Source organism: Bufo bufo, chromosome 11 (genome assembly GCF_905171765.1).
Source record: "Bufo bufo chromosome 11, aBufBuf1.1, whole genome shotgun sequence".
In the NCBI taxonomy this organism is placed as follows: Eukaryota; Metazoa; Chordata; class Amphibia; order Anura; family Bufonidae; genus Bufo; species Bufo bufo.
This window is the reverse complement of record NC_053399.1, coordinates 616,026-643,812: the sequence shown is the minus strand read 5'-3', so window position 1 is coordinate 643,812 and position 27,787 is coordinate 616,026. Positions and strand designations below refer to the sequence as shown.

The following is a 27,787-nucleotide window of genomic DNA, read 5'->3' as shown; positions in this document are numbered from 1 at the left end:
GTATACCCATCCACACACAGCCCCGAGCACAGACACCAGAATGCAGGTATGTCCATCCACATAGCCCCCATCCACACACAGCCCCGGGCACAGACACAGGTATGCCCATCCACACACAGCCCCGGGCACAGACACCAGGATGCAGGTATGCCCATCCACACATAGCCCCGGGCACAGACACCAGGATGCAGGTATGCCCATCCACACACAACCCCGGGCACAGATACCAGGATGCAGGTATGCCCATCCACACACAGCCCCGGGCACAGACACAGGTATGCCCATCCACACACAGCATTGGGCACAGACACCAGGATGCAGGTATGCCCATCCACACACAGCATCGGGCACAGACACAGGTATGCCCATCCACATACAGCCCCGGGCACAGACACAGGTATGCCCATCCACACACAGCATCGGGCACAGATACCAGGATGCAGGTATGCCCATCCACACACAGCCCCGGGCACAGACACAGGTATGCCCATTCACATACAGCCCCGGGCACAGACACAGGTATGCCCATCCACATACAGCCCCGGGCACAGACACCAGGATGCAGGTATGCCCATCCACACACAGCATCGGGCACAGATACCAGGATGCAGGTATGCCCATCCACACACAGCCCCGGGCACAGACACAGGTATGCCCATTCACACATATATATTCCAGGCCGGTGGATAATAATTGGTATTTTTTGTGTGTTTTTAGCTAGAAGAGAGCATGAATCTGAGAGGCCATCACCCCGACAGCCTGCGGGACCCCAGTATCAGTTCGATGATGGTGAGGACATCTCCTAGGATCCACACTTCTATACACAGGGCCTGGGCAGTTAGCCTGGTGCCTCCAGTCACATAACTTACAGGGGATGTGTAAAGGTTAAACATGGCATACTATATAAGTGGGCACAGAAGACCTTCATTCTTTCTACACCAGCCTTTCATTCCTGTTGAATTCAGTTGAACTTGATGGCTGTATGAATAAATCATCCAAACTACCGCAGACCATACATCGATGTATACTGCAAGGGGGACTGAGGAAGGAGTCTGCAAGGGGGACTGAGGAAGGAGTCTGCAAGGGGGACTGAGGAAGGAGTCTGCAAGGGGGACTGAGGAAGGAGTCTGCAAGGGGGACTGAGGAAGGAGTCTGCAAGGGGGACTGAGGAAGGAGTCTGCAAGAGGGACTGAGGAAGGAGTCTGCAAGGGGGACTGAGGAAGGAGTCTGCAAGAGGGACTGAGGAAGGAGTCTGCAAGAGGGACTGAGGAAGGAGTCTGCAAGGGGGACTGAGGAAGGAGTCTGCAAGGGGGACTGAGGAAGGAGTCTGCAAGGGGGACTGAGGAAGGAGTCTGCAAGGGGGACTGAGGAAGGAGTCTGCAAGAGGGACTGAGGAAGGAGTCTGCAAGGGGGACTGAGGAAGGAGTCTGCAAGAGGGACTGAGGAAGGAGTCTGCAAGGGGGACTGAGGAAGGAGTCTGCAAGAGGGACTGAGGAAGGAGTCTGCAAGGGGGACTGAGGAAGGAGTCTGCAAGGGGGACTGAAGAAGGAGTCTGCAAGGGGGACTGAGGAGTCCGATCAATCTAAACGGGGCAGAGGAGACCGGAGGGCAGAACATTCTGAAGTACAGAGCATTCTACAGGAGGACCATCGGAGTCTGGAAGGGGACACAAGAGTCTGGAGCAGTGGAGTGCAGTCTGGAGGGGAGCAGCCCAGTCTGGAGGGGGGCAGCCCAGTCTGGAGGGGGGCAGCCCAGTCTGGAGGGGGGCAGCCGAGTCTGGACGGGGGCAGCCGAGACTGGAGGGGGGCAGCAGAGTCTGGAGGGGGGCAGCCCAGTCTGGCGGGGGCCAGCCCAGTCTGGAGGGGGCCAGCCCAGTCTGGAGGGGGGCAGCAGAGTCTGGAGGGGGCAGCAGAGTCTGGAGGGGGGCAGTCGAGTCTGGAGGGGGGCAGTCGAGTCTGGAGGGGGGCAGTCGAGTCTGGAGGGGGGCAGTCGAGTCTGGCAATAGTTTACTCCCCTCTACCTATTCAGAACACATGCACAACTGGCCGAAATTGGGGGAGATGGCGGTCAGTCAAACAAGCGTTTGGCCAACAGACATCTCATGTGCATGAGCAGCCCAAGAGTGACAATATGTGCACACTATAAGGCAGTACATGCTACCCGCAAGATAATCCAGATCCCTGTGCTCATATGTAGCAGATGAAATGGCTATGGACCTATCCTCCATCAATGCTTAGGAACACCATACACTACTCTCTAAGTTCATGTTCTAAGGTGAATGGTTCTCTCTTACTGTAAATCTGTGTCACTACTTGGGCCCAGTACATATGGCTTGAATGGTTTCTGTTATATAGGCCTACCTTTAGCTTGACATTTGCATTATATTCTGACCATGTCTTGCTGTCCATCAGGGGGAAGAGGCGGACAGACGCAGCTATTCCACACTTACAACTGTACGGGAAATAGAGACGCAGACAGAACTGCTGGCCACGGTTCCAGATGAGGAGGTGAAGGAGGAAGAGGAGGACAGAACACAAGAGGAACCTCTGGAGGAGAAAGAACTTGACCAAAGTGAGCGAGGAAGCACTGGAATCTTGTCCACCCAGCCATTCATCAAGCAGGGGATGAGCCATTTTTATCAGGAGAATGGGACTCTACGCGCCAAGCCAACTACTAACGGAATCTACATAAATGGCCGAGGACATCTCGTATAACTACAACCATCCAATTCCTTTAAGACTCTCACATTGTGGACAAGGGGCCACAACATTATCTGCCAACAGACTTAGTGGCTTCATCAGGAGGATCTTCAGCTGCAGGACATGGTGGGGCCGGTCATTATGCCCAATTGTTAAATTGTGTAGATGTCAGTGTGCCTGGAGCCATGTCCCGTGTCACCATTATTAAGTCCTACACTGCAGAGAGTATCCCGCCTGCTGCATCCTCTTCAGATCTCTGGGATTAAACTGTTGACATTTAAAGTCTCCTGGGAAGAGGGTTCTGGAATTGAACTGATTCACCTTGTCAGGAATAGATTGTGAGCAATGTCCACGTGTCATATTATGGACAGGCAGCCGCCAGCAGAGCCAGAGAGGCACAGACATGCTTGGAATAATGGCCGTATATTGTATAGATGCCTAAATCTCTACTGGTAAGAGTGAATTGCCAGCATGCTAGAAGAGGAACCAAGACTTCTTCAGCATGACTCACTGCAGGACTGTTGTGAAATTTCAGCTACGGTGATACTAATTGTTCTAGGGCCAAAACTGTAAAACTCCCCTCAATCAAAAAAAATCAGCACCTGGTACACACCCTCTGGGTCCCAGTAAAGGAAATCTGTGAAGACCACGTTGTGGAATGATTGTGTGGACCCTATGAATGGAGGTCTTACTGGGGCCTCGGGCTGTGGACTTTTCCAGAACGCTGGAGGTTAGGCACTCATTAGTATTTGTACATATGGATGTAAATGTCTTCTCTGCTCATTGTAAGGACGTGTAAGACGAGAGGAACGTCTCGGGTATTTATATGTGCTGTATAGATTTTCTACATATGGTATTTATGTCAGGGGCGGGTGTTTTTATTTTCATTGCAGGGAAAATCTTGTACAACGATGATTAATACTTGAAGGTCAATGTCAGTAAATCACTGGGATTTAAAGTCATCTGGTGTGAACGTCTTCATTTCCTGTGCCTTCCCAAGATGTGAATCTGTGGCTCAGGCCATACACTGGTGACCCTCCTCAGAGGATAGGGAACGTGGCCCTTCTCCTCTTCTGCCCCATACTGCACTCTTTTTCTTAGACCTCTACTCTCGGGGTCTTGTCTTGAACATCCAAAGTTCCTGTTACTGCAGCATGGTCACCGAGGTCCTGGCCATACTGGTGGTATAATGGGTTGGGTCCTGCAGAACAACCTGCACCTAGATTCTCTCTGTTCCAATCTTCTGCGGTTTGGGTGATGCTCTGAACAGGATGTGGTTCTCAGACAGTAACTCAGGCTTCCTCTAAATTCTGATCACTACATTCACAACAGAAAAGGGGATGGGGCTTGGTGCAACGCTCGTCACATCAGGGTGGTAAATGCCTCCGTAACACGGCTGCTTCCTCCACCAGAACCACTTCCTGTGAACTATTAAGTTCTGCAACTTTGCTTCAGCAAAGTAAGTAGAGAAATAAGGCAAGATCGCAGCAGCAGGTGTGGAGGATGCACTAAACATATCAAGGAAGTCAGGTGTCAGGTCTACAGCCATGTCGCTAGCCATGAAAGCCAAGCAGAGAGTGAAGAAGAAAACCGTCAAGGACAAAATCTTTGGGTGCGATTTGTTGGAACATCTCCAAATGTCCGGACAAGAAGGTAAGTGCATAGGGACAGCAGCCATGTCTACTGCAGTGGTGCTCCACCTTCATGTCCATGAGCCATCTATAAGGTATAATGGGCACGGGGTTCCAACCATTATCAGCTCGTGGACAATTCAGGCTGAAAGCCTTCAGAGTCTGGGTCTTGGCGGGCCTGACAGCGAATGGATGTCCACTTGGCTCACAGAATCTGTAGAAAAGTGGCTCCTTTGCATTAATTATGCCCCACTGAGAGAGCGTCCCAACCTTAGAGCAGCGCTGGAGACGCTGGAGTCACATCTGTGTATCTATGACTAATAAGAGTTCTCGGGAAACCAGATGACAAAGACCTCTCGGCTGTGATGGACTCTGTTGTGTCTGTCAGCTCTGCTGTGCAGTGTAGTACAATGAGGAGCTGTCAGCTCTGCTGTGCGGTGTAGTCTGGAAATATCCGTTTTGGAGCATATTTTATTTGAATGTACATTGTTTTATAACTCTTATTCCTCCTCGAACTGTATTAATAATGTTAAAAACAGATTGTTACCATTTCCCTGGACAAGCGCACAGGATCAGGGCTACTACTGGTCATCCTTATCTATGGTGCCAAATAATATTCTCAAACCACACAGAGTTGCTGGATTCAAACCACTTATACCATCCAGGGCCATCTTCTGCTGGACAGTAAGGTCCACGTGGTTTCTTAATCACCCAGCCTCTTTTCTCTACATGGCAAATGTCCGTTTTCAGGCTCCTCCCATTTTCTATGCACAGGATCATTCAGTCTCTGGGCTCTTCCTCACTTCTGCACAGGATCAGTAATTTTTTTTAGCTCCTCCTCCTCTGCACAGGATCAGTCAGTCTCTAGGATTCTCCTCCTCCTCTGCACAGGATCAGTCAGTCTCTAGGATTCTCCTCCTCCTCTGCACAGGATCAGTCAGTCTGTAGGATTCTCCTCCTCCTCTGCACAGGATCAGTCAGTCTGTAGGATTCTCCTCCTCCTCTGCACAGGATCAGTCAATCTCTAGGATCCTCCTCCTCCTCCTCTGCACAGGATCAGTGAGTCTCTACGCTCATCCTTCTCTCTGCACATGATCAGTCAGTCTCTGGGTTTCTCCTGCTTTCTGCACAGGATCAGTTAGTCTCTTGGCTCTTCCTCCTCTCTGCAAAGGATCAGTGAGTCTCTGGGCTCCAGCTCCTCTTTGTACAAGATCATTGATTATTTTGCTTCTTCCTCCTCTCTGCACAGGATCAGTCAGTCCTCCTGCTCCTTTTCTTTTCTCTGCACAGGATCAGTCAGTCCTCCTGCATTCTCTTCTTTTCTCTGCACAGGATCAGTCAGTCCTCCTGCTCCTCTTCTTTTCTCTGCACAGGATCAGTCAGTCCTCCTGCTCCTCCTCTTTTCTCTGCACAGGATCAGTCAGTCCTCCTACTCCTCCTCTTTTCTCTGCAGAGGATCAGTCAGTCCTCCTGCTCCTCCTCTTTTCTCTGCAGAGGATCAGTCAGTCCTCCTGCTGCTCTTCTTTTCTCTGCAGAGGATCAGTCAGTCCTCCTGCTCCTCCTCTTTTCTCTGCACAGGATCAGTCAGTCCTCCTGCTCCTCTTCTTTTCTCTGCACAGGATCAATCAGTCCTCCTGCTCCTCCTCTTTTCTCTGTACAGGATCAGTCAGTCCTCCTGCTCCTCCTCTTTTCTCTGCACAGGATCAGTCAGTCCTCCTGCTCCTCTTCTTTTCTCTGCACAGGATCAGTCAGTCCTCCTGCTCCACTTCTTTTCTCTGTACAGGATCAGTCAGTCCTCCTGCTCCTCTTCTTTTCTCTGCACAGGATCAGTCAGTCCTCCTGCTCCTCCTCTTTTCTCTGTACAGGATCAGTCAGTCCTCCTGCTCCTCCTCTTTTCTCTGCACAGGATCAGTCAGTCATCCTGCTGCTCTCCTCTACAAAGCTACAGCTACTCTTTGACAGCTGCTCATTGGCTCAGTGAGGTACTGCACTATGGATGGAATTCTAAACCATCTGGTCACTGGAATCTATGGAAATGGAAAATGCCAGCATCACTGAAGAGATCCACCCATTGTGGCTGATTATTTCTCCAGGAAGACATATTGTCACTCAGCAACAATAAAGAAGGAAGTTACCGTAGTACTGACACAACATATAATATAATGCACTTTTAACATTGTTGCACTCACACATGCAAGCTCAAGATGTTACAGGGGGAGAAGTGAATAATTTTTTGGATGTGGCCATGGTTCCCGCAGAGATGGGCACACATTGGTCTAAGTACAACATACACCTAAGTACCTCAGCGACTATAAATACAAATGTACTATAATGAGAAAAATATCAGACGTTCAGGCCCCATCTTAATCACACCTTGACATTAGGTGTTTCATACAGATCCATTGCCACAGGTGTATAACATCCAGCCCCTGGCCATGCAGTCTACTATTACCACAGTGTATAACATCCAGCCTCTAGCCGTGCAGTCTACTATTACCACAGTGTATAACATCCAGCCCCTGGCCATGCAGTCTACTATTACCACAGATGTATAACATCCAGCCTCGAGCCGTGTAGTCTACTATTACCACAGCGTATAACATCCAGCCTCTAGCCGTGCAGTCTACTATTACCACAGTGTATAACAACCAGCCTCTAGCCATGCAGTCTACCATTACCACAGGCGTATAACATCCATCCTCTAGCCATGTATTCTACCATTACCACAGGCGTATAACATCCAGCCTCTAGCCATGCAGTCTACCATTACCACAGTGTATAACATCCAGCCTCTAGCCGTGCCGTCTACCATTACCACAGTGTATAACATCCAGCCTCTAGCTATGCAGTCTACCGTTACTACAGTGTATAACATCCAGCCTGTAGTCATGCAGTCTACCATTACCACAGTGTATAACATCCAGCCTCTAGCCGTGCAGTTTGCCATTACCACAGGCGTATAACATCCAGCCTCTATCCATGCAGTCTACCATTACCACAGTGTATAACATCCAGCCTCTAGCCGTGCAGTCTACCATTACCACAGTGTATAACATCCAGCCTCTAGCCATGTATTCTACCATTACCACAGGCGTATAACATCCAGCCTCTAGCCATGCAGTCTACCATTACCACAGTGTATAACATCCAGCCTCTAGCCGTGCCGTCTACCATTACCACAGTGTATAACATCCAGCCTCTAGCTATGCAGTCTACCGTTACTACAGTGTATAACATCCAGCCTGTAGTCATGCAGTCTACCATTACCACAGTGTATAACATCCAGCCTCTAGCCGTGCAGTTTGCCATTACCACAGGCGTATAACATCCAGCCTCTATCCATGCAGTCTACCATTACCACAGTGTATAACATCCAGCCTCTAGCCGTGCAGTCTACCATTACCACAGTGTATAACATCCAGCCTCTAGCTATGCAGTCTACCGTTACTACAGTGTATAACATCCAGCCTCTAGCTATGCAGTCTACCGTTACTACAGTGTATAACATCCAGCCTGTAGTCATGCAGTCTACCATTACCACAGTGTATAACATCCAGCCTCTAGCCGTGCAGTTTGCCATTACCACAGGCGTATAACATCCATCCTCTAGCCATGTATTCTACCATTACCACAGGTGTATAACATCCAGCCTCTAGCCATGCAGTCTACCATTACCACAGTGTATAACATCTAGTCTCCTCTAAACTGAATGAACGTCCTGATTTCTCCTCCACATGGAATGTACTGATCTCTCCTCCACATGGATTGAATGTACCAATGTCTCCTCCACATGGAATGTAAGTCTTGATGTCTCCTCCACATGGAATGAACGTCCCCTAGTCCTGTGTAAAGTCCTTGGAATGAATGCATCCTCTGACGGTTCTGTGTACTGATCACACGTGTATTTATACACGTAATCAGGTCACCACTAAGGCACCTTTTTTTTGAGTTAAAGTCCTCCCATAAGACAGCCCATCCATCCCATGTACTAATCTGGTCGCCCGTCTGTGAGCCCTTCCTAGCTCTCCTATATCCAAAACTGAAGCCCATATTCCAGATAATATTACAGTATGGATCACAAGTTTTTACCTCTTTTATCTAGAATCGTATCTGCTTTGGCAGCTGCTGCCTGACATTGAGAATGTCTGCTTGGCTTACCTGTAATCTGAACACCCAAGTTCTTTTCTTGTTCTGTTGCCTTGAGTTTTATTCCATGTAATGTGCAAGCAGCCTTACGATTTTCTTTCACCTTCTATGTTCTTGGCCAGGATGCCAGCTCATTGAGCTTATTTAATATAATTTATTTTGTGGCCAAATCACGCTATGGGGTGCTTTTCGTCACTGGGGACTGGAAAGCTGGTCAGGAAAGAAAGAAGCAGTGCAGTAAATACGGGGCAGTTCTTGGACCTGTGTCAGTCTACTACAGATTTAACACTGAATGGAGATTCTCCTTCCAGCAGAACAATGACCCAAAACATCTGTCTGAAGCTGCACTAGGGTGCTATAAGCGGATCTATGTAAATGTCTTAGAATGACTTAGTCAAAACCCAGAGCTGTGGCCTGACCCGAAGACTGCTGGACACCAAAACATCAAACCTGAAGGCCCTGGAGCAGGTGTGCCTGGAAGAATGGGCAAACATCCCAGGGTCTAGATGTGCTGATGCCCCAAGAGCATTTATCACTGCAGCAAAAGGGAGCTTCACAAGTCCTGACTTTCAGGGTTGAACACTAATGTACCGTACATTTCTCCGTTGATTTTTTGTCTCAACATCCTACAGCTTCATAGTTGTAGAGATTATATAAATCCACTTCTTTGAACCCCGAAAATCTGCTTTAATTCCAAAAAATCAACAAAACAGGGAAAACAACAAAAGGGATGAAATTTTTTGCAAGGCACCGTATAGCCTCCTTACTGGCCCTAATACTATGACGACACCTATTCCCACAAGCAGAACATCACTGGCATGCTCCTCAGCCTCGCCATTGGCCGTAACTAGGGATTCATCAGAGATCTAGGTGCTCCTCATGTTGCTAACCCCAGATTAATAAGCTCCTGTGCTCAGTTCCTCAGGTTCTGAAAAGCTGCACAGAATTCGTGGAGGAGCATGGCATCGTGGACGGTATCTACAGGTTATGTGGCATAGCCTCTAATGTACAGAAACTGAGGTATGTGGTTTTTAAACAGCTTAAAGGGGTTTTCTACAATTTCCTCATTATGTTGGATTTAAAGGGGTTTTCTAAGATTTTTCTACAGATGAGCTGTCCTCAGGATCGGTCATCAGAATCTGATGGGTGGGGGTCCTGTTTGAGAAGACTCCTGTGAGCCCCGCGGTCTTTTCCCTGATCACCCAACACTGCGCCGCACATTGTATAGTGGCCGTGCTCGGTGGACTGTCCCGAGGACAGTCCCATAGAAGTGACTGGAGCTGAGCGCTATACCGAGCACGGCCACTATACATTGTACGGCGCTGTGCTCGGTGATCAGGGAGAAGACCATGGGGCTCACAGGAGTCTTCTCAAAAAGCTAATCGGAGGGATCCCGAGTGTAGGACCACCACCCATCGGATACTGATGAACGATCCGGAGGACAGTCCCATAGAAGTGACTGGAGCTTAGTGATATACTGAGCACGGCCACTATACAATGTACGCGCTGTGATCAGGGACAAGACCACGGGGCTCACAGGAGTCTTCTCAAAAAGCTAATCGGAGGGATCCCGAGTGTAGGACCACCATCCATCAGATACTGATGACCGATCCTGAGGACAGTCCCATAGAAGAGAATGGAGCTGAGTGCTATACCGAGCACGGCCACTATACATTGTACGGCACTGTGCTGGGTGATCAGGGAGAAGGCCACGGGGCTCACAGGAGTCTTCTCAAACAGCTGATCGGAGGGATCCCGGGTGTAGGACCACCATCCATCAGATACTGATGACCGATCCTGAGGACAGTCCCATAGAAGAGAATGGAGCTGTGTGCTATACCGTGTACAGCGCTGTTCTCTGTGATCAGGGACAACAGTACGGGGCTCACAGGAGTCTTCTCAAACAGCTGATCGGGGGGTCCCGGGTGTAGGACCACCATCCATCAGATACTGATGACCGATCCTGAGGACAGTCCCATAGAAGAGAATAGAGCTGAGTGCTATACCGTGTACAGCGCTGTGCTCAGGGACAACAGTACGGGGTTCACAGGAGTCTTCTCAAACAGCTGATCGGAGGGGTCCCGGGTGTAGGACCCCCACCCATCAGATACTGATGACCGATCCTGAGGACAGTCCCATAGAAGAGAATGGAGCTGAGTGCTATACCGTGTACAGCGCTGTGCTCTGTGATCAGGGACAACAGTACGGGGTTCACAGGAGTCTTCTCAAACAGCTGATCGGAGGGGGCCCATGTGTAAAAACCCCAATCATCATACGCAGGAGTAAAATGTCAGAAAACCCTTTAAATGAAAGAAGTACACTGACCTGGTCTCTGCTGCTCCGGTTGCATTCAGCGATCTTCCGGTCACAGGCTTGTTTACTACTGGCCGAGCTACAGACGTGGTCATGTGCGCCACTGCAGCCTCAGTGGTGACGTCAACAAGAGGCATGTGACCTGCCAATGATGTGCCACTGAGGGACATGTCACTGCTGAGGCCAGTCATTGGCTACATCAATGGATATGACCCTGTCTGTAGCCTGGGGCTGGAAGATCGACCAACACAGCCAGGGCGCAGGACGGCAGCAGAGGAGACCAGGCGACTGCGATTCTTTCATTGGGTCAAACGAAAAACCAAGGAACTAAAAACACAGTAACTGAAACCAAGGAAATCCTGGGAAATCCCTTAATGCCTCTTTCACACAACCGTATGGCTTTTTCAGTGTTTTGCAGTCCGTTTTTCACGGATCCTTTGTTTCGTTTTTTGTTTCCGCTGTGTTTCCGTTTCTGTTCCATTTTTCCGTATGGCATATACAGTAATTACATAGAAGATTCCGCAAAAAGGGAACGGATACAGAAGACATACGGATGCATTTCCGTATGTGTTATGTTTTTTTTGCAGACCCATTGAATGGAGCCATGGAACGTGTTTGGGGCAATAATAGGACATGTTCTATCTTTCAACAGAATGGAAAAATGGAAATACGGAAAGGGAATGCATACGGAGTACATTCCGGTTTTTTTCCGGAACCATTGAAATGAATGGTTCCGTATACGCACCATATACAGAACGCAAAAAACGAGCCGTAAACTGAAAAAAACGGTCGTGTGAAAGAGACCTTAGGGCTCATGCACACGTACGTGCCGTTTTTTGCGGTCTGCAAATTGTGGATCCGCAAAAAACGGATGCCGTCCGCGTGCCTTCTGCAATTTGCGGAACGGAACAGGAGGCCCATTATAAAAATGCCTATTCTTGTCCGCAAAAAACGGACAAGAATAGGACATGCCTCATAATTTTTCATGGCTACGGAACGGAGCAACGGATGCGGACTGCACACAGAGTGCTGTCCACATCTTTTGTGGACCCGTTGAAATTAATGGTTCCGTATACGGAATCAAAATACGGCCCGTATACGGAACGCAAAAAACGTTCGTGTGCATGAGCCCTTAAAGGAAGACCACGTAGAAAGTGACGGAGCAATCAACCTAAATCCAAATAATAATACATATTCTTTATGTTATCTCTCCAATCCAGACAAGAGTTCGACATAGAGCGGCCTCCAGATCTCAACAAGAGTACCTACCTGCAAGATGTCCACTGTGTCAGCTCCCTCTGCAAAGCTTATTTCCGAGAACTACCCAACCCACTCTTAACATATCAGCTCTACGACAAGTTTGCTGTACGTATATCAAAGGCTGTGGTAGATTGAACAATCTAGCAGGCCATTCTCGGGAGGGAAGCGTTTGTTCCCGGCAATTGCCTGCTCGTTAGTGGAGGAGACCGCTGCTGTTACATGCAGTGATCTCCTCCTGAGCATGAGGAGGAGTGGTCACTAACATCATCGCTCGTCCCCATACTGACTAGCCGGCAGCAGATCATGATTACACACCACCATCTGGATTGCCCGAGAAATTAGCGGCAGTATTACACAGCCAGATTATCACTAACAAGTGTTACTACAAATACTCATTAAAAATGACCTGGCCGACAATCGGCCAGTCTAATACAGGCTAAAGAGTGGTCAGCCCAAAAATTGTTGAGGTTTCAATCATGAAAGACTTTTTACTTTGTTACATTATCTCCAGACTCTCATCAGATGTTCCCATCATCCGCAAACTCTTATGAGATGTTCCCACCATCACCAGACAGACCGTCATTAGACATTCCCTCCATTATTACACACTTCAGATATTACCATCATGCTGAGATTCTCATAAGATGTTTCCACCATCGCCAGTGACTTATCAGATATTCCCAACATGTCAACAGTGCTCAGATGTTCCCACCGTATCCAGACTCTCTTCAGATGTTCCCAACATCACCAGGCTCTCATTAGATGTTCCCTCCATCAGACAGTCAGATATTACCACAATTTGTTCACCATAGCTAGTCGCTCATTAGATGTTTCCACCATCACCATACAATTAGTAGATGCTTACTCCATCATCAGACGCTCAAGAGATATTACCACCATGCCTAGATTTCATCAGATATCTCCATCATCGCCAATTAGTCAATAGATGTTCCCCAATCACCAAAGATGTTCCCACTAGCCCAAACTCTCATCAAATGTTTCTGCCATTCCCAGAATATCATCTGATATTCCCACCATCTCCAGAAGCTCATGGAGTGTCCCACAATCTTCAGACTATCATGAGATGTCCCCACAATCTCCAAATACTCATGAGTTGCTCCCACAATCCCTAGAGACTCATCAGATGTTACTTCCATCCCAAAAACATTCACCATATATTCAAACCTCCAGACTCTCAATTTGATGTTCCCACAAATGGCTACAAACTCACTATTTGGTCTCATTATCCCCAAAGACTCATCAGATCATCTTATGCCCTTACACAATCCCAAAAACTGTCACCAGAAGTCCCCACAACATCAGCTCATTATAATTGACAAATATCTCCGGACTCTCTAGAAATCTCAAGAAAATTGTCAAATGTTCCTAGTTTTGCCCGACATTCATCAGGTGTTCCCACCATCTCCAGATGCTACCACCACCACTAGACATTGACCAAATGTTCCCATCATTCACCAAAATTTCCCACCATCTCCAAACACAATTTGGTTGTTTCCTACTAAAGGCTCATGAAGTCTCCATCATTAGTGTACAGCAATACAATGTCTGAGCTCTGCTAGAAGTCATAAAAGCAAGCAATAAACCTTACGGCGAAACATACCATCTTCTGTGAGAAAATACTCCAGCATGCTGATATTTATACCTTCTAATTTTGGTTTCTTCAGGATGCAGTGGCCATACAACTGGAGGAGCAGCGACTGATAAAGATTAGAGAGGTGCTGAAGGAGCTTCCGCTTCCACATTACAGGTATGAACCCTGCGGACCACACTCATACCATGCCAGCTTAAAGGGGTTGTCTGACATAATGAATAATCTTAAACCACAACACACAATAGCCTAAAATAAATTATGTTCTTCTACTCGCATCCTTCTCCAGTGCCGTCCTCTGCTGGTTTACAACTGCAGCAGTGACATGCACAGTGCTATGACGGTGACTGCTGCAGCCAATCACAGTCCTCAGCATCAGTCGTGTCTGAATCAAAATGGAAACCCAGACTGCAATTTATAGGAGAGACCCTCTAGTGGGCGTCCACATTTTTTGTTTTCCCACCAGTTGTAATATCATTCATCAGGTATGTTTCTGGCTCTGTAATTCTAGGACCTTGGAATATCTCATGAGACACTTGCTCAGAATGGCCTCCTACAGCTCCCAGACCAACATGCATGCAAGGAACCTGGCCATTGTCTGGGCCCCTAATCTGCTCAGGTATGCTGATGTGTCCCCCTTCTCCAGCCAGTGCTATCACTTACCTTCAGCTCCTATTGCGGAAGAACCTTCGCCACAGGTGCCGTCACAGAATACGGCCAATGTCTGTATGAAAAGGCTCAGATAACAGGGCCCACAACGCACGGCTTCACTCCCAATAACCAGGAAACACAGCGCCAAACACTACAGGGTCAGCATACAGCACAAGGAGCCATAGGAGCAGATAAACCGTGGACCTAATACCGCAGACACATCTGCACAGGGAACTATGGGAAATGAAAATGCTCTTTCTATACTTAACCGTAGTTGCTGGAACATACAGAGCACACCAAAAAGGGTGAATTTAGCCGTTCGGCACCGTATTATATCCTCTTACACTGGCCCATTGTGTCTCCCCCCCCCCCAAATACGTCACCTTTCATGGTCTGTCTAAACTAAATATGGGGGTATCCCACCTTAAGGGCAGATCCAGAGTATCACCAACTTCCAATAGCTATGTGTCCAGGGTATTACGGGGTACAGTTACTGCATTACCTTCTCATACTCCTTGAATTGTGTCGTGGGCCCTGTCGTGGTGGCCATTGTCATCACTGCTGTTCCTGATGTTCTCCAGCAGTTTCCTCTACATGATACTGAACTTCAGACTGATTAAGAAGGAGGTATCAGGAGGCTCATGGTCTCTTCCATCTTATAGTATCGCAGCCATTCAATCAATCCTGACCAAGAGTATTCTCCCCTAATGGCCTCAATTATCCTTTATACTTCTAGGTCCAAAGACATTGAGTCTTCAGGTTTTAATGGCACGGCGGCGTTCATGGAAGTCAGAGTCCAATCCATTGTGGTAGAATTCATCCTAACACACGTGGAACAGGTGTTTGGAGACTGGATAAATTATGGTAGGAAATCACCATGGTCACTTGGAAGGAAGGTTGAAATCAGACTCCAAAGGTCCTACAATGGAGAAGAAACAACCCTGTAGTGATTCCTCACAATCAGCCCTCATTCTTCCCCTAGAAGACTCTGCTCTGTGTGACAGCTCCAATCAGTGGAGTTACCCATGACCGCTGCTTCCCGCACCATGCTAATGCCTCCATGCTACGGCCTGGTACTCCAGCCTCTGTTCCCCCAGACAATGGCTAGGTTAGGGGTCCTCCACAGTCAAAGGGTGCCTGAAATTTAAGGTTCCTGGTGACCAGCAAAGAGCTTCTGTGATTCTCCTGCGTTTATTCCTCTCTGGGCTTCAGCTTGTACCTGTCCTGCCTTTGTGTTCCTGCGCTTTCAGCTTCAGTTCATGTTTTAAAAGGTTTTCTGAGATTTTACTACTGATTACATAGTCCTAAGGATAGGTCATCAATATCTGATGGGTGGGGGTCTTACACCTGGGACCCCAGCCGATCAGCAGAATGAGAAGGCACTCCTGTGAGCACCACAACTTTTTCCCTGCTGAGCACATTGCTGTACACTGTATAGTGGCCGTGCTTGGTATTGCGCTCAGCACCATTCACTTCCATGGGGCTGGGCTGCTCCAAGGTCATGTGACTGATGAACGTGACGTGACTGTCCTAGGATAAGAAGAGAAAAGGCCGTGGGGCTCACAGGAGTCTTCTCAAACAGCTGATCCGCGGGGGCTCCCTGGGTCAGATACTGATGACCTATCTGATGTGCCTATCAGCCTGTTCTGTGTTTTCATTCACTACTTGTGCACAGTCTGGATCTGCATTCAAGTCTTAGTGACTGTTCAGACTGCCCCTGCTGTTTTAGTGCATTTTTAGTATCCTAAGCTCCTGGTGCCTGCACTAGAGTCCTGACCCCAGTGGATCAGGTGACAACTACACCGGGACTATCCCAGGAGGTAGCAGTCCGGTTGCATCAACCTAACCTACCCTACATTACAATATCTCAAGTTATATTCTTTACATGCTCATCATGACGACTATTTCTAGTCTTTCCCATGATTACTTCATCAGATACTAAAAGTACGTCAGATATTACCTTAAAATGCCCATTGGACCAAAACCTTGCAAGTTGTCAGTGTGATGCCCATATTGTGTTATACCACCAGGAAAAGAGAACGAAGAAAGCACCTTTGCCTCAGTGAACTGGCCAACCTGTGTTCCTGAGGATTATTACCGCTCGCTGTCCTACAATCTACCAAACATGCTGAACCATGGGGATGGTCCACCACAAATTCGCCCTTACCACACCATCATTGAGTTCTCAGACCACAAGTAAGTCTTTGTGATGTCAATGTGTGCTCCTGAGATGGTTCATCATTGACCAGTTTACCGCACGTGGTCTTAAACCATGCGTGACCACAAGACAGCCTTATAATCATAAAATTGTCCACAGGAGGAAAGGTTCTTTGAAAGCCAAGAAATGGAAATCAATCTTCAACCTTGGAAGGTCCAACCCAGAATCCAAACGCAAGTCTCAAAAACAAGATGATAAAGGTAAGAGCTCAGGGCAGAGGTCACAGGTCAGAAGTTGCCCTATTCTTCCCATCATTTGCATCTTCTAAACCTTGTGAATACAAAGTGCACAGCTCACGTCATCTCTGCTGACCCAGGAGATCCGTTCAAGCTTTAATGTCCTACAGAATCTTATCTTTAGATCAATGTTTCTGTTGCAGATGGAAAGTCAGGAAAAATGAGCCTTCGTCCAGCCAAGAGCATGGACTCCCTGAGTTCAGTCCCTCATGCGACACATGGTGAGAAGATTTCTTTACATATATACTGTGGAAAATGTGAGGAAGATCAAGGGATCAGTATGTTGAACCACTTTGTAGCTTTTGGAACAGTCTAGCTGTCTGTATGTGAAATCGATGTGAGTAAACACTAGTAAAAAAAATGTGAGTCCACATATCCATCCGGTAATCTGGTATGCTCCTCCTTGACAAACTGTAATGTCTCAGGTAGCTGGTGATGGGTGTAGTCAGAGGCCATTCAACCCCGTCTACCTTAACATCTCAAGGTCAATTTCCACCTTTAATTATCGGGTCGTTTTGGGTCCTGCACCAATTTAGGAGCTAATGTGTAGTACACTATGCTTTTCCATCCTGCAGGGTCCAGCAAAAAAACCCCCACAATTTAAATAAAACTCTATGGTGACTGCATGGCATCCATCATAGCGTCCGTTTAAAGAGGTTGTCCACTTTTTTATATTGATGACCTATGCTCAGGATACGTCATCAATATCATATTAGCAGGGGGGCGCCAGGGATATAGGGTAATTACAGCTCAGCCGTCCCCATTCATCTCAGTGGTTGGCTCTGCAGTATTCACTTGAACGAACGGGAAGGAGCCGTCCACTCAAGTCAACGGGAAGGAGCTTTCCACAGAAATGAATGGGAAGGAGCCGACCACTGAAGAGAATGGGAAGGAGCCGACCAATGAAGAGAATGGGAAGGAGCCGACCACTGAAGAGAATGGGAAGGAGCCGACCACTGAAGAGAATGGGAAGGAGCCGACCACTGAAGAGAATGGGAAGGAGCCGACCACTGAAGAGAATGGGAAGGAGCCGACCACTGAAGAGAATGGGAAGGAGCCGACCACTGAAGAGAATGGGAAGGAGCCGACCACTGAAGAGAATGGGACGCCTTAGTTGTAATTACACCGATCACCGCTGCAGTTGCGATGGCAAGCCGGTGAACAGTAAAGAGAAGGCAGCGCTCATACAAGAGTCGTCGACCTCTGCCGATCTGATATTAATGACCTATGCTCAGGTCATCAATATAAAAATAGCTGACAGTCGTTTCAACCCCTTAATGACCGGGAAATTCTTTGATTTTTTTTTTTTCCTGCCAGCCCTTCCAAAACCATAACTTTTTTCCAGTCACAAAGCTGTATGAGGGCTTGTTTTTGAGGGACAAATTGTACTCTCTTATGTCACCATTTACAGTTGCATACAATGTAGTGGGACAAATTCCAAATGGGGTGGAATTATAAAAAGAAAAAAAAACATTTTATGGGTTTAGTTTTTACAATGTTCCCTTTGAGATAAAACTGACCTTTTCTCCTCATTGTCCAGGTCAGTATGGTGTTCCCTATGAGATAAAACTGACCTGTTCCCTTCATTCTCCTGGTCAGTACAATTACAGCGATACCACATTTATATAGTTTTTCAGATTTTTATTGCTGAAAAAAAAAAAAAAAACTTGCATCGCCATATTCTTACCCCCATAACTTTTTTATTTTTATGTGTACAGAGCTGTGTGAGGGCTCATTTTTGGAGGACGCTCTATACTTTTTATTAATACCATTTTGGGGTGTGTAAGACTTTTTCATCACTTTGTATTCAATGTTCTGTGGGAGGTGAAGCCCCCAATAAAAAAATAAATTCAAGAGCCGTTTTGGTTATTCCACGTAATCTTTATGTTTTTTGGTGCGCTGAATCCGAAAATGACCATTTTGTCATAGGACTTCACGTTTCCTGACAATTTAGGTAACTATGTTAAATAAGGCAATACCTTAAAATAAATGGAAATATACTTCTAAAATTAAAGTTTTATTACCATTTTGTCATGAAAATCCTTTTTTGAACTGAAATGAGCTCACCTACACACACTAAACTCGATTCTTCTTCCCTGTGAGGCTTCTCTTGGTGCATTTACGCTTGTGAGTAGCATCTGAAATGTCTCTCTGAAGCATCCAACAGTAGTCTGCCATCACTGTAATGCTCAATTTTCCCTGGTATCTCCTTTCCATCTCTTTAATGTCTTGGTGGAATCGTTCACCTTGTTCCTCAAATTTTAAGGAAAGTAGTCAAGGGTTAGGAGGAAGTGCACTTTCAAACTCATCAGACAACCTAAAGCTTGAAATGCTTTCAGCATTCGTCCGACGATCTTTTTCTAGTGAAGATCTTTGTTATTGCCTAAAAATTTCAGTTTGACTTCTTTAAATGCAATCCAGCCTTCTTTTTGAGGATCCGTCATGGTATTGACAAACTCTTGATCAATTATAAGCCTTCTATTGTCTGGTCCGACGAACACACCTTCCTTCAATTTTGCCTCCGACAGGCCTGGAAACTTGGTCACCCAAGTATTTGAAGCATTCTTCATCTCTTGGAAGTGATTTTACGAATTGGTTCATCAATTTTATGTGGAGAGGTGGTAGAAGAACTTTATAGGAAGGTACCAAAGTTTCTTGGAGGACATTTTTTTCAACGACTGTTAGCACCCTCGGCTGCCAACTCTTCTTGGTCCAGTGATTTTGTCGGTCTCGACTGTCCCATAGACATAGAAAACAAGGGTATTTGGTATACCCAGCTTGTTGCCCGAGCAGCATGCACAAGACCTTCAAGTCCCCACACACTTGCCAACCATGGTCTTAATATTTAAGTTTACGAAGAACCAATTCCAAGTTCTCATAGGTTTTTATTCAAGTGTATGGAATGACCTACAGGTATGGAAGCGTAAAAACCACCGTTGTGGAGTAAAACTGCTTTGAGACTTCTTTTTGAAGAATCTATAAAAAGATGCCATTGCTCTAAATCATATTGGATTTTAAATTGACCCATCAGACCTTAGACATCGATGCAATAAACCAACTTGTCTTCCTGGGCGAAGTAAGGAACAAACTCCTTTTCACGATGACTGAACCATGAAGGCGACCCTGCTGGCAACAATAAATTCCTGCTTTTCAGCCTTGATCCGAGTAACTCAGCGGCAGTCTTGTATTATCTTCAAAGTCAGATTCTTCAGGAAAGATTAACCCCTTCTTACACATACAGCATGCTGCTGGGTATCCCAGTAATCAGATATGTCACTCAGAGCAGCACTTGTATTCACCCCCTTTTGCAGGGAGGGAAGGGCATAGATTCTTTACCTGCAAATAACAAAGGACCAAGAAGAGAACTAGGGAAATGAGGAAATATAATTTTTTTTCCCCTAAGACTTGCTTAGCTTATGTATATATTGCTGACCATCAGATATACAGTGCTTTATTGTTTTTTTTTTTCATAACTCAGACAACCCCTTTAAGGTTTTTTTGGGCATTTTATATCTTAAATGCACTTATGTGAATTAAATAGTAATTTGGACTTTAAATTTGGTTAAAAACCCATAATATAAAAAAATACCAAAAAAGAAAAAAAAATGATAAATTTGAAGACAATTTTGCGGCAAATCATAATGTCTAGGAGATTTTTCAATATTTTATTTGGTTTTCAGCACACCAAAATACATGGAAATTAGATGAAAATAATCAAACAGCTTTTTAGTCGCAGACCTGTGTAATCCGTGAATCAGCTATTTTTTTGCTTTTCACTGTATAGGATGAATATTTTTATATCCATCATCATATCATACAATAATCAGGAGGGGGAAACAGTCAGTGTCTTTATTTGCGCTTGAGGGGTTTTAATCGACAACTTTGTGCCAAATTTTTCTCTAGTCCTAATTTGCCGCTTATTTGGGCGCCATGTTAGACAGTTTTTGGAAAATGTTTTTGATAAAAATGATACCTGCCCAAAGGTGGTCTAGGAACTGGTGCAAGGTTCAGACAGCAAGGTTCAGACGCTCTAACTGTTTTAACAACCCAAATCAGCAAAAATGGGGCAGGCAGAACATAAACCTATGATAAGGTATCTGCCCAGCGTGTCACAGTGACCACATCAGGACATCACCTTTTACACACGACTAAGATGGTCGCACTTCCTGCCAGTCCTAACAGAAAACTGTCCTCATTAACCAGTCTATGGAAAATGGCAGGCATACATTCAGGCACTAAGGTCTACTCCTCTGTCCAAGAGTCATGATCACTTTAAACCTTCTAAATATTCGTACCATGTCTTCTTTTGTCCGCACATATTCCATTTAACGCTGAAGCCTTTGTCCCCTTCCATTCACAGGCAGTGATTTGGGGCAGAATGGGGTGGCACTACGATCTCCCAAAAACCAACTCTCTCTTCGAAGGGAAAGTTTTGGGTCTCCTTCCAATGAAGAGAATGTAGAGTTTACATTCTTGGATTCTGGGGAGCAGCTGTCCTCAATGGACACAAACGATGCAGAGTGTGAAGAAGAAGGTCAAGCCAAGTCAGAGCCCACAACCCCCAAACCAGGAAGGTCTGCGATAACAGGGAAACCACCAGGTCGTTCTCCTAAATCGAATCAAAGCCGGGCTGAGAAGTGTGTTGGAGTCCACATCTCTGGACCCTTCTCTGTTACACTTCCCTTCCATATTACATCCAATCTATCTCGTTTGACCAGAGGGATGGAGTGTCCAGGATTGAGCATAATGGTTCCACAAAGAAGCTCAGAGAACATCTTCTCGCTAGAAGGAAACCTGTCTGCAGAGTCGGATGATACAGACAAAGTGACACTGAGACAAATGGCAGAGAAAGAAAACGGTAAATATCCACCTAATATGATAAGGGCCGCTTCATGGGTCACACATTTCCGAACATTACAGTCCAGTCAGAGTTGGTAGAACCAGAACAGGAATCATCACCAGATTTCTCAGCAGCGAGCTCCTCATACTAACTCTCAGTCAGTAGTAGTAATCGCTGACATTTTCCCCACAGCAGCAGAGGAGGCCGGGAAAGAGAACACCCGCATTTCATTAGAGGTCCAAGACTCCTTCTCCTTCCTGGACGTCCAGGACACCAGCATAGAGAAAACACCAGAAAACACAGTGGACAGCGAGATGCTGGGGTATGAACTACAGGCTGAGAACAAGGCAAGTCCTCCTCCTCACCCTCCACCTACCTGTAACTGATTTCCTGTCTCATCAGAGGCTTGGGCGGATGTTCACCCTGTTCCTCATGCTTTACACTACAATTCCAACTGCTCCGACTGGCTGCTGCCATGTGAAGAAGGGGCTGAGAAATCTACTAGTACCTGCTAGAGAGGAGGCAAGAAAAAGATGAAGAAGGAGAGGGAGAGGGAGAGAGAGAGAGAGAGAGAGAGAGAGAGAGAGAGAGAGAGAGAGAGAGAGAGAGAGAGAGAGAGAGAGAGAAACAAAAAAGGGAAAGAGAAAAAGACAGGGAAAAAAAAGGAGAGCAAAAGAAAAATAAAGATAGACGGCGATGAAGAATGAAAAGAGCAGGGGAGAAGAGAGTAGAGAGAGAGAGAAGAGAGGAGGAGAGAGAGAGAGAAAAAAGAGATGAGGAGAGACAGAAATAAGGGAAAGAGAGGGGAGAGAGAAAGATAAAAAAATAGCAGGAGAGAAGAGAGAAAGGAGGAGAGAAAGAAATAGCAAGAAAGAGAGTTGTGAGAAAGAAAAAAAGAGAGCAAGAAAGAGAGGGACAGGGAGTAGACAGAAAGAGAAAAGGAGAGCAAAAGAAAAAGAGAGCGATAAAGGAGAAAGAAGACAGGAGAGAAACCGTGAGAAAGTGGGACAAAAGAGAAAGAGAGATAGAGACAGTTAGAAACAGAGAGAGGAGCGCTAAAGAAAATAGAAACAGGAATCTAGCGAGAAAGAGATGTATTGACGCCAGCCCTAAGACTTCAGGAGCTCATTTCTGAGGGTCCCAAGCTCAGCACCCCCTTCCCTTTTGATGCTAGCTAGACTTATCCATTTTACCATAGGACTTGAAGAAGTTGACAGCTCCCCGCTTTGGCGGCTCTGTGGCGTTCCAATTCATGTCTCATTTTGGGAACAGAATTTTTTTACATAGACCTCCACCTAACAAGTAACGCTTTCATTCAGAAACTTCCTACTCCTCTAGATTATAAATGGTTGGCGCATCAGTCCCCTCCAAAATCACATCTTCTATACGGGTCTCTATCACCCCTACAAAATAAGGGCCCCCCAGCTTATATAAGAGGTTGTCTAATATGGCTTGAATCCACACAGACTCTCCCGGGTTCTCGAGAACTTACACGCTGGCATAACACACCTTCCGTTTTTAAATGAATGGAGGTCTGTCTTAACAGCTCTAGTTGGAGATGTGGTTCTGAGGGGGGAACCCTAAGCCATCATTTCTGGTACTGCCTAGAGGTCAAGGATTACAGAGCCAAGATTGAAGATACTCTCCATATTGGTGGCATTCTCTATATTAAGCTGACCCCTGAGGCTCTTCTACTCTGTCTTCCAGACCACACTTGGCATCCAAACATCTGGTGACCCATCCAGTTCAAGCTGCCAAGCTCCTTACCCTCCTAAACTTTGGATACACCACCGCCTTCCCTTGCTTTGTGGTATGAGATGAATGGCCAGATAGTTAGGCTAGATCAGGGTGTCTCAACTCCGGTCCTCGGGACCCACCTACCGGTCAGGATTTGAGAATATCCTACAGAATGAATACCTGTGGTAAGTCCTGATGCATTGACACTAATTATATCACCTGCTCAATACTAAGGAAATCCTACTGCTAGGTGGGTCCCGAGGACCGGAGTTGAGAAACCCTGGGCTAGAGGAAATGGCTAGATGGGAATGGAGATCTCATTCCAAACTGATTGAACTATGGGTCTGGGAACCAGTTTTTAGATTGTTTATGTCCTTACATTGCCTTTCATTTTGCCTCTTGCTATTGCACTCATACCTTTTAATGTGACTAATTACAAAATGTGATGATTGTCGGAATCTGCCTATGCCAGCTTGTGCTTGGCTATTCCTCTTCACTTTCCCTTCTACCTTCTCTCTCCTCCTGTCCATATTTCTCCTATTTCGTCTATGCTTTTCCAACCAACGTATAGCTCTGCCATTGGGAGCATGAACGCCATGTGCTGTCATGTTGGGTGGCATCCTCTGTTGTTGCTCTTTTTGTGCAACATGATTGTGTAACGGGGTTCCGAAGGTGCACTCGGTCCCCCATTGCCCGCAGAACTGTTGCTTAGCTTTGGGAATGAGGATCTGTGTTTGACCTCATTCCCAGGGCGGCTTTACTAGCTGGGTGGCTCCCTGCTCCTAAGTCTGCCTTGAGCGCCGAGCTGATCACTCAGTGCTCAACTGGTTGGTCTGTCGGTCATGTGAAGCTGGCCACGTCACATGACCCTCACTCCCCACTATAAATACAGGCAGCCTGCTGGCCACAGGTTGCCTGTTAATTTCTAGGTTCCTGGCTATTTGTTGGACTACTGAAGACTCACCTGATCCTGTTCCCTGACGATCCTTTGCCTGCTCCTCCTGTACTGCGCATCCGTCCTGGTATTGTGACCTCGGCTCCCACCTGACTACTCTCTTAGGACTCCTCTTGTACTTCTCTACTCTCCTGGTATTTGACCCCGGCTTCTCCTGACCATTCTTTGCTTAACCCTTTGTACTGCGTAGCTCTGTTGGTTCTGACCCGGTCCGTTCATGTTCCGTATTTTGTCTTGTCTGTCTTCCCTGCACGTATCCTAAGTTAGGGACTGTCGTCTAGTTGTCCCCTGTCATCAGGACTCGTGAGGCAAGTAGGCAGGGCCAGGGGTGAGGGTGGAGCGCAGTGGTCACTATCCTTCCCCCTGTGTGTGTGTGGACGTGACCGTTACAGATTGGTTCTGGATTATTATTTACCAGAGGGGCCTGTGAACACCTTGAAGTCTTTCAATAAAAAGATATATGACAAAAAGAAAGAAACGACAATAAAGATAGAGAAAGGTCACAATCAGCTGCCTAAGATGAGTGGTCAAGCGGTCCATTTATGTTCAGGGCCTTTCCTCTGGACACCCTGCAATCCCTCCCTTGATCAGCAGTTCTGCAGTACCTCTGGAGCCAGAAATACCACTTCCTCCATTGTGTGTAGGATGTGGATACTATGATATTGAAGTAAATGCGCCAGTGCTACAGTAACCAGCTCCACTTCAAACAATGGATGGAGCTACTAGAGAACAGATGATTGGCAGGGGTATAGGGTGTCTGAACCCCATTGAGATGGTCTGAGGATAGGCCATCAACACAAATAGACCGGAAAACCCTGACACCTACTCCTCCTGTTCTGTGACATGCTGACCTCTGGTGGTCATTCTGAGCACTGGATCTTCTTACCTTCTGAGGAATTATCACTGTATTACATTTGTCACCAGATGCCAGCTCTACATAAACAGAGCTTACTACCAATACGACTGGTCTACAAGAACCACTTTCCTATTTATTTTTGTCTTTCAGATGGAGGAATTTTCTGTGGAGCCTCCACCAGATGACCTTTGTACAGAAGATGAAGCTGAGCAGATGTATTTCATGCCCAGTGGCTTTGTGGATGAGAAAGGACATTGGAGGCAGATGCACGAGAGCTTGGAAGACATTTATCTGAGTGCTCACGATGACCTCAGTCCAATAACACAGGCTCCAGAGATGAACCTGGAGAACAAGGAGCTGTGTATATTTCATGAGACTCTCCCCACAAATACAGACCGAGTAGACGGGAGCTTTAAGGAGGATCAGCCAAGGTTTCAGGATGTGGCCTATAGCAAGGAAGATCCACATTTACTGACGGGCACAGAAACACCAAGTAATGAGATACACAATATGCTGATGAATGATCATCACAGTCAACACTGTAACTCAGATGATGGAGCTACAGAGGAGGTCTGCAGAGAAGAGGCAGAACATGTAGAACTATGCTCTCTGATCACTGATTTACAGGAGGACACAACCCCAATAGATCTCGGCTCCAGACACGAGTCAGAACATATAGACTTATGCGCTTCAATCAATGATTTACAGGAGGACACAACCCTAGTAGATCCAGACTCCAGAGAAGAGTCAGAACATATAGCGCCATGCACACTTAGCAATGATTTACAGGCGGAAAAACGCCTAGTAGATCCAGGCTCCAGAGAAGGGCAGAACATGGACCTCCTCAATGCAGAGAATAGATCTGGCAAGCCAGCTCATGAAGGAATACAACATAAAAGACTTGGTCAACATGACATGGAAATTGTAAAAGGTAAAGAATTACTGGATTGTTCCGGGCCCCCTACACATAACATAGCTGAGAATAACATGGACTGCACAGTAGACCTGCATCATGTATGTCACATGGAGGATGAAGGAATACTGGAGGCATCAGTGATATTCCAACAACCTCATGTCCAAAAGCTCAACATCAAGCTTTCTAAGGCTACACTGGAGAATTGTGACTGTGAAGATGAAGACTCAGGGGAAAGAAATCCTGATCAACATGATGGAGGTGATGCTTCAGCAAATACATCTGACAGAAGCACATCAGATAAGAGCATGTCCAGTATCACGCCCTCACTAACACATGTGAAGACAAGTAAGAGGCAGAATCACTGCACTGAAAGGAGACCTGCAGAAGACCTTGAGTCCATCATTGATAATCAGTGCTATTCTGATGATGACCCTCATTCTTGTCTGTGTTCATCAGCTGAAGAAGCTATGGGAGACAATCCTCGATGTGACCAAATGGGAAACCCAGAAGAAAAGATGAAGGATTTTCTACAGCAAAAAGAAACAGTTCATGTCAAAACCAATGAAGACACGGAAGCCTACCCGATAGGGCAGAGGCTACCACATGTTTCTAAGTCTCCTGCTGAGTTGGATGGCATTGTCCCTCAGAGGAAGCATCCTACTGGAAGTGTAGCCATGAAGCTGATGGCCACCACCAATAAAATCCAGCAAGCAAAATCTGTTCCTGTTGTGCCCCCAAAACCACAGTTCACCAAGCTACCCCCAGCACTAAAGAGCAAGATACAAGTAAGCTCCTCGTCATCTGCAAAGAGGGACACGAGGTCTCAGAAGATGGAAAAGAGCAATCATCTGGACACATCAGAGACCTCTACTGACTCTGCACCAAAGAGACGATCCAGTTGGAGGAATGCCACCAGTGTTTCCTTTGACACAGCTATGGCCCTGGCCAAGGAGCGACAGTGTCAGAACCCAGTCAGGCGTATGCAGACATATTGTATAGGGGACTCCTATGAAGTTATGGACACGACTAAGTCAGACAATGCTCCACAGGCTCCGAGGTTCACAGTGAAGTCAGCCAGTAGCAGAGCACACAGACCGTTCAGCTTTATGCCCCTCTCTTATGGTGATGGAGAACTTCATGGACCAGTTACTGTAGAAAAAGAGACAATGCATGGTCTCCATCCCATATTCAACCATGAACCTGAACCTTACACAAAAGAAGTGCCTCATAGGAACAGACTGAGCATGCCACGGCTTGGCCAACCATCTTTGGGTGATGAACAGGCCAAGTGTCATAAGCATCAGCGCCGGTCATTGCTTTAAGGTTCACCTCCCACTGGAGTCATTTATACAAGCGGAATACAATCCTCCAGACACCCAGAACTGTCCACATGTAACATGTATGTACTTATGTTGTATGAGCACCTGATCCATGTGTTATAAAGGGAAATGTGAGTAAACAGTGCACAATTCATGAAATCCTCCACCCCCATGATGTCAAATATGCACTATTCACCGAGGAACATCCTCATCTTCCACATCTCCAGTCATACAGCTTCACTGGTTACAGGAATTCACACCACAGTGAGGTCCCATCAGGAGGTGGCTACATCACAGTGAGGTCCCATCAGGAGGTGGCTACATCACAGTGAGGTCCCATCAGGAGGTGGCTACATCACAGTGAGGTCCCATCAGGAGGTGGCTACATCACAGTGAGGTCC

The 27,787-nt window shown here is 46.6% G+C and overlaps 2 protein-coding genes across 29 annotated transcripts in view; both read left to right on the top strand.

The window, feature by feature from the left end:
- The window catches only part of NECTIN4 (nectin cell adhesion molecule 4), a 58,384-nt gene extending 54,723 nt beyond the window's left edge, over positions 1–3,661 (top strand). For 16 of the 27 annotated variants that reach the window (XM_040412032.1, XM_040412030.1, XM_040412012.1 and 13 more), the window contains one exon: positions 100–266. In XM_040412032.1, coding sequence (XP_040267966.1) covers positions 100–165 — 66 coding nt within the window. In that variant the 3' untranslated portion in view covers positions 166–266. Of the gene's footprint in view, positions 1–99; positions 267–443; positions 483–519; positions 617–649; positions 790–2,411 lie in introns of those variants that run through there. The other 11 variants (XM_040412009.1, XM_040412008.1, XM_040412013.1 and 8 more) reach the window with 8 other exon arrangements.
- A 402-nt stretch (positions 3,662–4,063) lies between these two features.
- Positions 4,064–27,516, top strand: ARHGAP30 (Rho GTPase activating protein 30). Of its 2 annotated transcripts, XM_040412005.1 has the most exons (12): positions 4,065–4,352; positions 9,394–9,496; positions 12,010–12,154; positions 13,735–13,817; positions 14,170–14,277; positions 15,046–15,173; positions 16,340–16,505; positions 16,627–16,727; positions 16,907–16,984; positions 21,124–21,621; positions 21,796–21,950; positions 25,302–27,516. In XM_040412005.1, the coding sequence occupies exons 1-12, from the start codon at positions 4,247–4,249 to the stop codon at positions 27,387–27,389; spliced, it is 3,759 nt and encodes a 1,252-aa protein (XP_040267939.1). In that variant the 5' UTR covers positions 4,065–4,246; the 3' UTR covers positions 27,390–27,516. The 2 variants fall into 2 exon arrangements, with proteins under 2 accessions (XP_040267940.1, XP_040267939.1); XM_040412006.1 differs by lacking the exon at positions 9,394–9,496 and having other exon boundaries at positions 4,064–4,352.
- The last annotated feature ends 271 nt before the right edge of the window (positions 27,517–27,787 follow it).